Source organism: Sinohyriopsis cumingii, chromosome 18 (genome assembly GCF_028554795.1).
Source record: "Sinohyriopsis cumingii isolate HCF-2022 chromosome 18, ASM2855479v2, whole genome shotgun sequence".
Classification (NCBI taxonomy): domain Eukaryota; kingdom Metazoa; phylum Mollusca; class Bivalvia; order Unionida; family Unionidae; genus Sinohyriopsis; species Sinohyriopsis cumingii.
In genome coordinates, this window is record NC_142978.1 from 102588853 (window position 1) to 102601423 (window position 12571).

At 33.3% G+C, this 12571-nt stretch overlaps 1 protein-coding gene across 1 annotated transcript in view; it reads right to left on the minus strand.

Annotated features, from left to right (window-relative positions):
- LOC149777611 (proline-, glutamic acid- and leucine-rich protein 1-like) overlaps positions 1-8925 on the minus strand; it is a 59923-nt gene extending 50998 nt beyond the window's left edge. The window contains exons 1-2 of the mRNA XM_089942265.1: positions 8787-8925; positions 2196-2260 (exon numbers count right to left, since the gene is read on the minus strand). Coding sequence (XP_089798391.1) covers positions 2196-2260; positions 8787-8912 — 191 coding nt within the window. The 5' untranslated portion in view covers positions 8913-8925. The remainder of the gene's footprint in view (positions 1-2195; positions 2261-8786) is intronic.
- Between the last annotated feature and the right edge of the window lie 3646 nt (positions 8926-12571).

Below are 12571 nucleotides of genomic sequence, written 5' to 3' on the forward strand. Positions count from 1 at the left end.
ATGGAATTCACATATGGATGAACTAAGTCTTCAATAAGCATGGAATTCCAATATAGATGACACTGCATATTCAAAAAGCACATTATTCACATATGGATGACACTAAGTCTTCAATAGGCATGGAATTCTAATATAGATGACACTGCATATTCAAAAAGCACATTATTCACATATGGATAACACTAAGTCTTCAATAAGCACAGGATTCACATATGGATGATACCAAGACTTCAATAAGCACAGGATTCACATAAGGATGACACTAAGTCTTCAATAAGCACAGGATTCACATATGGGTGATACTAAGTCTTCAATAAGCACAGGATTCACATATGGATGATACCAAGACTTCAATAAGCACAGGATTCACATATGGATGACACTAAGTCTTCAATAAGTACAGGATTCACATATGGGTGACACTAAGTCTTTAATAAGCACAGGATTCACATATAGATGATACCAATACTTAAATAAGCACAGGATTCACATATAGATGTCACCAAGTCTTCACATAAGCACAGGATTCACATATGGATGATACCAAGACTTCAATAAGCATAAGATTCACATATGGATGACACTAAGTCTCCAATAAGCACAGGATTCACATATGGATGATACCAAGACTTCGACAAGCACAGGATTCACATATGGATGATACCAAGACTTCGACAAGCACAGGATTCACATATAGATGTCACTAAGTCTTCACATAAGATCATACTAAGTCTTCAATAAGTACAGGATTCATATACAGATGACACTGCATATTCAAAAAGCACATTATTCACATATGGATGACACTAAGTCGTCAATAAGCACAGGATTCACATATAGATGACACTAAGTCTTCAGTAAGCACAGGATTCACATATGGATGACACTAAGTCTTCAACAAGCACATGATTCACAAATGGATGACAATAAGTCTTCAATAAACACAGGATTCACACTGGATGACACTTAGTCTTCAATAAGCACAGGATTCAAATATGGATGACACTAAGTCTTCAATAAGCACAGGATTCACATATGGATGACACTAAGTCTGCAATAAGCACAGTATTCACATATGGATGATGCCAAGTCTTCATTTAGCATGGGATTCACATATGGATGACACTAATTCTTCAATTATTATAGGATTCATATATGGATGACACTAAGTCTTCAATAAGCACAGGATTGATCAATTTTGTGAGTGTTATGGTCCAAAACTGGTTGTTATTCTGGACTTGCACTGCTGACTTTGTTGTTGTGCTCCAAAACACTGAATCATTTATTCCATTGACATAATAATGCTGCATCATTCTGGAATAGTTTGCTGTCTTAGACTAGGAATAACTGTTTTAATATTTAAAATCCTATTTTTTACTGATGAAAGGATCATTATTGGTGACAATTACAAAAGTAAAACAGACAGAATTCAGAATTTTGGAACAAGTTTTGCTGCAAGGTAAATGATTTTTTTTACAAACCAAGGCTTGAGGAAAATTTGCATATTTTTAAAAACGTCCACACAAAAATTCTACAGCCTTTATGAAACAAATAAAGTATATTTAACACATGCACGTATGTATGTATGCATGTATGTATGTATGTATCTTTACATTTTTCCTCTCTCTCTCTCCCTCTCAGGCTATAATAATATCTATGTATATTTGATGTATTTTATGTATTGTATTGTATTGCAAAGAAGTGAGCCCTGGACTCCATAACCCTGGCACTGTTTCCATTGTGTCTTGGGGAATGTAAGTATTTAAAAAAGTTACAAAACAAAATTTTCAGTATCTCATGAGACCAAGAAAGTGGCTACTTTCTTGTTCCTATTTAGACAAAAGTTGGTTTATATTCAACATACAAAGTTTTCCCTTTAAACCAGATTCAAATTTATGTACTACCATTTAAAAAATAAAATAAAGAAAATATACATAACCATATAGTTTCACTCTTCTGCCATTGTGAACAATTGTCTTGACAGTCAATTTCTTTAAGGTCTAAATCCAAGGGTTTCTACCTGAGTTTTCCATTTGGAGACCAGGAGCAATAGTTGAATACAAGATGCATTTTATTTGTATATAGTTACCTGTTCTTGTAAGATTTCAAAAAAATCATGGATGTAGCTTTGTATATAGTTACCTGTTCTTGTAAGATTTCAAAAAAATCATGGATGTAGCTTTGTATATAGTTACCTGTTCTTGTAAGAGTTCAAGCAATCATGGATGTAGCTTAAGATTTCTTGACAACTACCTTTCTTCTGAAAAGAAAAAAACATGTTAGAATAGGTACAATACCATTACAGTACAATTCAACAAAGATATGGGGAATTATTTGTCAAAATGAATGAAGCAGGTTCATACGTGCAAAGAAAATGTAATGGTCATAGCTTCAGATAATAAGCACTTGGCACATCTATATTTTAGAATACTTAAAAATGAAGTTAAACTTTTAAGTAAAGATGTGTTCATTTTCATTTTCTACACTCTGACAACCATATAATGATACATACATGTACATACAACTATATATAAAGAGTTCTCCAAAGGATTTTGAAAGCTGCAATTCAAGACTTCTTCTTTTAAAAAGTTAGTCTAAATCCTAAAACTAGGAATCACAGTAGTTTCACCAATATATATATATATATATATATATATATATATATATATATATATATATATATATATATATATATATATATACATATATATAATCAGATTTTTAATGCTCATTCATTGTGAAATATTTATTATTACAATAAAAGAAAATAATTTATTATTATAAAAAAAGAAGAAAAGACAAATGACCATCAGAGGTCTTGGAAACACTTAATCACGCGTATTTGGATGCAAACTTTTTTTCTGGGACGCAGAAAATCACTTAGGTGGGAGTCCTCCATACACATGTATGAGGTGGCAGAAAAATTCAAATACTTGCCATTCCTGCTTAAACCGCCTATTGAGTGTGAAAATGTGTTGATCAATTAGCTGTGCTGATATTTACAATAACAGAGTTCAATGCTGCAAAACCCATGATGAACAAGTTTCCATTATAAGAGTACATCAAAAGAACATGATGCAATAGCTGGGCAGCAAGTTCAAAACCCTTGATTGGCTGCTGGGTCAGAAAATGTGTTGATATTTAGAGTGATTGAATTCAGAGGCAGAAAGACGTACATGTGGTCATTTGTAAAAGTATATCAAATAAACAACTTTAGCTTTCGTTATTGTGTTCATTTCCGAGTGTAGCTGAATAAGTAGTACATGTGACCTCGAAATCGAGACGTGTTGAGACAGAGACAAAATACCATCTGCAAATTTGGATAAGTATTTTGGGGTTAAATGGCAAACTGATGAAGACTGAGTACTAAAGTTGCTAGAACTGGTAGTTTGAATGGGACAGTAACCAAGTGTAAGATAGTGTTATGCCTGTCTTAGTACTTGGAATAAGACCTTTCCTTGTATTGACAAAATTCAGTCACACTGATGGACAAACAAGATATATGTCAGTGTTATAAAGAATGTGGAAATTAAACTCAGTGGCAACCATTATTTCTTATAATCTGCAAAGTTAACATTTTCTGGGAGGGGACTGCAATTTTTTATGGTGGGACTCCTATTTTTACTAAAATGGAAGTCCTGAACTCCTAGTTTTAAAATCCTAGCAAGACCTCTGACCATATTCCATTCCCTTCTTTTCCATTTCATCTTTAAACAACACAGCATACTACCGTCTCATTTACTTTTTAAAAAAAACTTGTAAAAAAATTATTTCACAGCAGGTTTAGGATTCAATCCTTAAAACTGGAACCAGGTGTGCCTTTGGTTGCCATTACATTTTTCCTTGCAGTAATGACCGACTGTGCATAAAGCTAATAATGTTCTATTGTATTTTATTTTTGAGCCCAAGGGAATGAACTATCCCATGATTCATTCCACAAAATCTCTCAGTCTCATTGGCATCCTGTTTTCTTTATCAAAACTAAATGCATCTATTTTCTGTCGTCCAGACTCAAGTGACAAGTGCTCATCTGTAGTCTTGTGCTTGGCATGAAAGAAATTATATAAAGTTGCCATAACAACAGTGCACAATCACTTGAAAATGAAAGTTCATGTATCATCAAAATATGACACTGAAAAACACCTGATTTTATGACAATTTATTATTATTACATGGGAGTTCAAATTCCTCCAGCAAAATAAGTCCAAAATCTTGGCCCTACTTTGTCTAAAAACAGTATACGATAAAATGCAAGTATTCCAAACATCATGTAATATAATGGATTAAAACTATAAAGTTTATCAAAGGATGTAATTATTCTTTTGATCAAATTGATCATTAGAAACTGAACAGGTGATGTAATCTCCTCGTGTGCCAAGATCCAACCTATGCAGCTTCATAAAATCCTATTAAAATTGCTTGAACTTTGTTTGACAGCTTGCACGCTACATGACTGCTACTTTCTCTTTAGAAACAGATTAAATAAAAGGAAATTTTTCTGACAATAAAACTTGTATACCAAGGAATGAGCTGTTGAAAGTCTGATGCTTCCAAAAATAAAAAGTATTTGAACTTTTATGCAGATTACAGCATTCTACTGAACCTCCAGATACATTCATAACACTACACAGATAAAAATTTATATTTCAATCAATCAGTCAGTCAATCATTCATTTAGCTAACTTCTGTATATTTGTCTCCATTGTTGTATAAGCCTCACTCATCTTTTGTCAAAAGAAAAAACAAAATTTTGCCAGTTATTCAACCAAAATCAAAACTAAAACCTGTTTCATTTGTTACTAAACTATCTAAAAGTGATTGAAGTCTTTTGCGTACAATACAGCATGCAGTCCGCATCTACCATGGACTACTTACTAAAATTTGAAGGAAACAAATATTTCATTAACAGGGATCTCCCCAGAAAATTTGTATAGTGACAGAGTAGGTGCCAGTTAGCATTAGAGACTATTTTCCAAAATGTACATTGTCATCATAAAAGGAAACAAATTAATCAAATATAATATGACAAGACACATTACAGACTTTGAATTTAGGTAAGAGTTATCTTTCTTTTATTCACTACACCATAACTCTTAAAGTGACATTAAAGAAAAAATCCTTATAGGAGAGTCTCAGTGATTTTCTGAGATTGTTTTGAGGTTCAAATATGGCCCCATTTCCAATCAGAACTGTTTTAAAAAATCCTTTACAAAACTCATTTTGCAAGAGTAATTACCATAAATGAAACAATGGATTTAATTACTGTAACAACTGCAGCAAGGGATCTAGTTACTATAACAGTGTAGCATAGGATCTAATTACTATACTGAGTGTAGCATGGGTTCTAATTACTATAACGAGTGTAGCATGGGATCTAATTATTATGAGTGTAGCATTGTATCTAATTACTGTAATGTATGTAGAATGGGGTCTAATTACTATAATGAGTGTAGCATGGGATCTAATTACTATATTGAGTGTAACATGTGATCTAATTGCTATAATGAGTGCAGCATGGGATCTAATTGCTATAATGAGTGCAGCAAGGGATCTAATTACTATAATGAGTGCAGCAAGGGATCTAATTACTATAATGAGTGCAGCAAGGGATCTAATTACTATAATGAGTGTAGCAAGGGATCTAATTAATATAATGTGTGTAGCAAGGGATCTAATTACTATGTGTGTAGCAAGGGATCTAATTAATATAATGAGTGCAGCAAGGGATCTAATTACTATAATTAGTGTAGCATGGGATCTAATTGCTATAATGAGTGCCGCAAGGGATCTAATTAATATAATGTGTATAGCAAGGCATCTGATTGCTATAATGAGTGCAGCGTGGGATCTAATTACTATAATGAGTGTAGCAAGGGATCTAATTATTATAATGAGTGCAGCATGGGACATAATTACTATTATGAGTGTAGCATGGGATCTAATTACAATAATGAGTGTAGCATGAGATCTAATTACTATAATATATATATATATATATATATATATATATATATATATATATATATATATATATATATATATATATATATGTATAATGCATGTTCTCTTATTTGAATTATGCCCTCTGTTTCCCAGTATTCATATTTGCATTTTACAATGGATTTAAGCAATACTTTATTTTCCAATAGAAAATGTTATGAGTTATTTTGGCCATTTGACTCTAAAAGAGAATAACAATACCTACATTGTAACGAATTTTAACTGAGTAACCAGTTTACATTATTGTAATTGCAAGTTAGTAAAAATGCTTAATCAACTAACTGCAATTAATATTTTTAATACTGTCTGAAAGTTCACAATAATGGTACTTTCAAAGATTTCTAAATAGTAATGTCCACCATTATTTCTCCATTTCTGGTTCATTTACAGTTTCAAACAAATTTTATAATGAAACAGTGTACAAGAGGTAATTAAGATATCCAGATCATAGATTCTGTTCTTAAAACACAAATTACTGTTTATATACTATTTTTAAAGTTTTGAAACACAAATCTGTATGTTTTTATCACAGGCACTTGATTCATGGTAAAACCAATGACACATTCCCAATTAATTCGGAGTGGGTCATCATTGGTTTCCCCATGAATCAAGTGCCTGTGTTTTTTTTAATCAAAGGATAACATGTAGAAATTGGTCAGTGACAGTTGCTGACTTACTAGGGAAAGGGTTAATGGTCAATAAGCTATCAAAACACATGCCTGTGAATGTGCAAGAGTTTGTTGGTCAGGGTAAGTGATATCAAAACTAGGCCTATCTACTGATGGCTTGATGCATACATTTTACTACAACACAACACTAGAACTAACCTGGCTTAGGCGAGGGGGCATCTCAAAAAGTATGGTCAATGTACGTCTAAAAAAAATCATAGGGCGAAGTCATTTTCACTTTTCTAACAGAAAAAGGCCAAGTTTACACTTTTTGGTGACTTAGTCACCCTCTTCACCTGGTAGCGTGACCCCTGTAGTTACTATAATATGAGTGGCAAGGGATATAGAGTTAAGAATTCAAGGCTAATAATTGCTGGGCATGACTTGTCTTTCCTACCTTAACAGACCAACAGAGACTTTATATGAGAATAGTGTTATGAATATATCCTGTATAGTATGCTTCAACAAAAATGTGGTGGCCGAGTGGTCTAAAGCGCTCTCCATTACGGATCACTGCCATCTCACCTCTGTCTGCGTGGGTTCGAATCTAGGATTCAGCCAATGTGGGTATGTGAGAAAGCTTGCCAGTAGCTTCTCATGGGTCAGTGGTTCTTCCCAGGTTCTTCCTCCACCATTATACTGGCCGCCATGCATAGCCTATCGTGTGCTGAAAAATGGCATTAAACCCCACAACAACAACAAACATATTGTAATTAACTTTTAATGAAGATAATACTAAGTTGTTTATTCTAGAATGAACAGTGCCACGTGCTACTACCATCTGCAACTTAATGAGACTAAATACAGATACCTTTCTGTAGCAAAATAAGTTTCTGACTCCCAAGCTTTCAAGCTTTTAACATAGCTTTAACAATTTTTCAGTCATAACGGTATGATGTCTGCAGTGTGGCAGTTTATAGTGATGTCAAGTGAGGCAGTTGTTAGTATCATTTTTATAAGTCTTTGGTATGACTCGGCCAGGGATCAAACCCATGACCTCCCGCATATCAGAGGAATGAATTCTGGACTGGAGTCACATGATCAACTAACTGTTGATCACACGAAAATAATCCTTTTGTACATGGGTACAAGCTCCAATACCTGACACCAGTTGGTGAACATTACAAAGAAGCAGGTCATACTTTTTCTAGGGATAACATCAAAGTACAGGAGATAAATAAGCAAAGCTAGAGAAATTATGGAATGGGGCCAATAAGGAACCGTGATTCCAGATTGGAACTTCCACCCATGTATAGCAGGATTTTGTCATGTGATCAACATTGAGTTGATCAAGTGACTCCAGACCAAAAGTCAAGTCAGTAATAAGCACACATTCATGTTTGCATGGTTGATTTATGCTGATGCAGAAATTGGTTAAAAGGATGATAAATATCTTGAACGAAATGAAGCTATCTAAACAATTTCTTCAATATTAATATTTTTTTCCTTCTTTTTGTTAAAGAAACATATTTCAACTTAATACGATTGTGGCATTCTCAGCTTCCATCACATCCAAACCATCTAAAATGTAGGCCAGCAGACTGGCTAAAACAGTATGACTTTAATACCTAGGAAATTGTCCAAATGGACTGCAAAGTGTGTAAGATACTCCTAAAAAGTTTACTTCTCTTTGCAATGTTAGTCGACATAGGAACACGCTACACTGCGCCGTTATATAGAAGGTAAGACCTCGACCCCTAAAACATAAATATCAAGGTCGATGTCTTACACTGTATGACTACCCTTCTCCCAGTGCCAGTAGGCTTTTTGTATAGTGCGAATTCTTGTGACTGTTCTGCCGCGTACCCCCTCAAACCCTTTTGCGTACCACACTCTGGGAAACTAATCTAGAGTTGAAATGGTCGGAGAAAACTCGAGTATTAATACACTTCACTGTAATGTATTACATTTTCCAGACAAGTGATATCATGAATTCTGAAGGCATCGTTTTACTGACTATTGTTCTTCAACGATTTTTTTGTTGTCATGGTTTTAGTAGTTTTTTTAGTGTACAATATCCGAAATATATGTAACACCACCGAAAACAGGTAGCAACTATGTATGAGTAAAGTTACATCGTTTATCTGACTGAAAATACCAATAAAGAGTTAGATGAACCTGTAATGAAAAGAGCTGATGCTGCGTTGCAATATCCAAAGCTGGCAAAATATTTTGCTGTCCATGGTCGTCTCCTAACCATGTGGTTTTAAATGTGGAAACCACATGTTCTCTGTAGTCCTCCATGTTAATATTCCGCACCAAATCCGGAACGTATAATCCGAATGTAGCGGGCATAGATTTTGAACAGACCGGAGAAGTTAATTTTCTGTTAGGCCTAGTATATAACCTGTTATGTTTGTATAATGTGTGTGTGTGTGTGTGTGTGTGTGTGTGTGTGTTACAATTAAATTGTTCTATTTTGCGGTGATTAAACAACAAGTTCAAACAACCATGACCTTATTTTTTATTTCAAATTTTTTTTTTTGTAAATAATTTGAACCTGCTCAAAGTAAAGCTTAGTGTAAACCACTGTAATACTTGGGATGATGCACTAAATAGAGATATTAAATGGGTAATGATTTCTTATTTAATTTATGAAACGAGGTGAATAATGCCCAACTTTTGGAAATAGTTAAGAGAAAAAGATGTTAGCATTTAAACCACGTTTGTTATTGGAGGGAGAGGCCATGTTACAACCCCCCTCCCTGAACGGAGACAGACAGACAGAAAGACACATCTCTATCCATTGACCCTTAGTTTTATTTGTTACAATACCCTGGGTGGTAAACAGGACATATTCCGACAGACGTAACCTTTTTTCACCAATGCCTTTGGAAAATCGACCCAGAAACTACTAAATACGACTCCCTCAAATGTTCTGTTTTCAGGTCTACAATAGATACATGTATAAAAAATATATTCTTTATTTTAAAGGAATCACGATAGATAAGTCTTAACACCATGTATAAGTCTTAACACGATGTATAAGTCTTAAAACAATCTTTCTTCATATTATATCTGTAACCTAAACGAACCAAGATCATCGAATGCCGATCGTTATCTCCAACTAACAACGATCCCCAGACATCGTGGTTAATAACCAAACTTTTCAATCGCTCTTTGTGTATCAGCACCCACATTTTGGAATTTCTTACACCTGCATATAAATTATTTAAATTCCCTTCCTTCGTCTGAAAATTCATTAATGAAATTCTTTTTTGACCAGCTGGAATGATACATAAAAGCCTTCAATAGAGAATTGTATAATTGTATCCAAAAATAATATGTCGATATTGTATTTGATGTATGTATATATGACTTCTGACATGTTGAAATGAGTATACCTGTGCATAATATATTACTGATATATGCATCTGTTGACCACTATAGTCACACATATTAATCCATTTTACATCTGCAAGAGTACGTTTTCGAGGCTAGTTGAGTGTTTGCAAGCGACACTCTTTGATATAATCTGCTACAAAAACTGTGACTGTTACGTATATTTAATTTGCATTGTTTATTAGTTAAGCTTTTTTAATTTTGTTATATGTTACTGTAATGTAACATTGTATTCTGGACTTAACCTATTTTATACTTAACCAGAATTATTGACCTTTTTTTTTATTCCGTAAACTTACATATCTAAAATATTCTCTATGTGTATGGGTTTAATATCAGAATCATTATTAATGGAGGTAAACATGCTTATTTGGGTCTGGATATAGGCTATTAGAATTCCCATTCAATTAATCTGCCGTACCTTAAATAGTCTAGGTTATATATTATGATTTTAGTAACAGACGTTCTAATTATAACTTACATTTTATTGTGTAAACATTAAGAAGTTTCTAGTAGGTTGTTGAACATGAGGTAATAGTGATTTTTAGAAACTGCGGTCAAGTAGAGGACTATCACTTGAAAAATTATTCATTCCTGCTTTAAGATCTAGTAGAATAAATTTTATAATATTGTTGTGTCCACAAGTTCTTTGGACTGGAATTTACTTGTTAAAATTATTTATTTCAATGATTATTTTCTCTGGAAATACCGAGTACTCATAAAAAAATAGTATTCTCAGACAGAGACACTCAATGGAATTTATAGCGGATTCAACCTGGAATTAAATTACTCTGTTTCAACAAAAGATTGTAGGTACAACAACAGGATACAGGCCGTCAGAGGTACATCAAAACCTTCAACGTTTGACTTATTTTAGATTTCCACTGAAGTCTTTTGAGAACTTTTACTTTTAGGACTTGCGTCTGTAATTCTGTGATTATTTAGGGATTTAATTCGCAATACGTTAAGTTCTTTTGCCTTCATTTTCACATTATATTCTAGGGAAATAAATTAAATATTTGTTGAATTTTACAAAGCTTGATGCTTTTTACTATTTTCCGTTGCTTATTTAAAGAGCATAAACACGTAACATGACAGATGGGTTTTTCACGACCAAATGTATTATCCTCGTTAAATTATTATTATTATTATTATTATTATTATTATTATTAAATAAATGGCCGCAAAAATGTTGATAGTAATAGTGAAAAAAGGACCAGAAGGTTGGGTAATACAAAAAATTACCACGTTCGCAGACAACTAGTAAAGAGAATACTACACAAGAATTTCATTGACGTATTTGGACAATCAAATTCACATAAAGTGATATGTGATATGTTAACCTGTTGTCATATAAAAAACACCAAACTTCATATAGTATATAAAATGTAACAACTGTGATAATAAAAACGTGTAGTCGTTGACTTCAGACAAATTGAAAAATGCAAAAATGCTCTACCCCATATCTTTTGTTATCCTGAAAAATGAAGTATTTTTTCTCTCAATATTTAGCCTATTTAAATTTAGATCAGACTTCACGTGTTGGTATAATTAAGACATCATATCACTGTATAAATCTCGTTTCTATCAATCGTAATTTATATAAAAATAGATAAGAAGGGATGATAATGTAGAATGAGAGATGTAGTAGATATATGTTCCTTTCATTAAAACACTGTTATAGGTATGTACACACACACACACACACACATATGGACGTAATTCTTTGACACGATGAAGTCAATGCTCAGATTCATCGTAAGGTCTAATGTGTAAGCAATCCTTTGGTTGTTTACCTCTAACGCAGCTGTATTGTGTCCCGTCAAGAGGTTACGTGTGTTACACGAAGGGCAGCCAAAAATCTCGATTTTAACAGTATTACTCTCTTATATGTGGCACGTGATCGTTCATTTTGTAATGAATCCGGGGAAAAATCCCAGACGTGTATTAATCTACCTCGATTCCCCTGTTTTGGTACAATGCGGGAATCGGTGTGTGTGTGTGTGTGTGTGTGTGTGTGTGTAAAGGAACTTTTTCATCAAATTATTTTTGTCATTATCGAATTTCATTTTACAATTTTCCCTTTTTAAACACAGAGCAAGACTTCTGAGGCCCCCTTTGGTTTTCATTTCAGTTTTGAATGCATATGTGTCTTTGTTTACTCCATTTTTAATGGTGTTATATGTACTAAATAATGCGAAAGTCTTTTTAGTTTTTTCAGCTTTAATTCAATCGTTTTATTTGTAATATTTGTTTTTGTTGGTGTAATTAGTCAGTACTTGTTGTACCATACACAATAATATAATTAACCATTCTAGATCTTCTTTTATATATGTTGTTTCTTAATTGCTAAAACTCAGTACACGATGAGTTATTCAATATAGTAAATGTAGCTTCAGTAAGAATTTGTCTGCTATCTTTGGTTATTTTTGCTTTCTGACGAGACTTTATGTGTGTCAATGAATTTGACGGGCCAACATTCTATTTCGGTAACAGGCGATGCACACAAATTTCGATTTTCACTTACTTTCGGTTTGCGATCGACACTAATCAGCACCTGA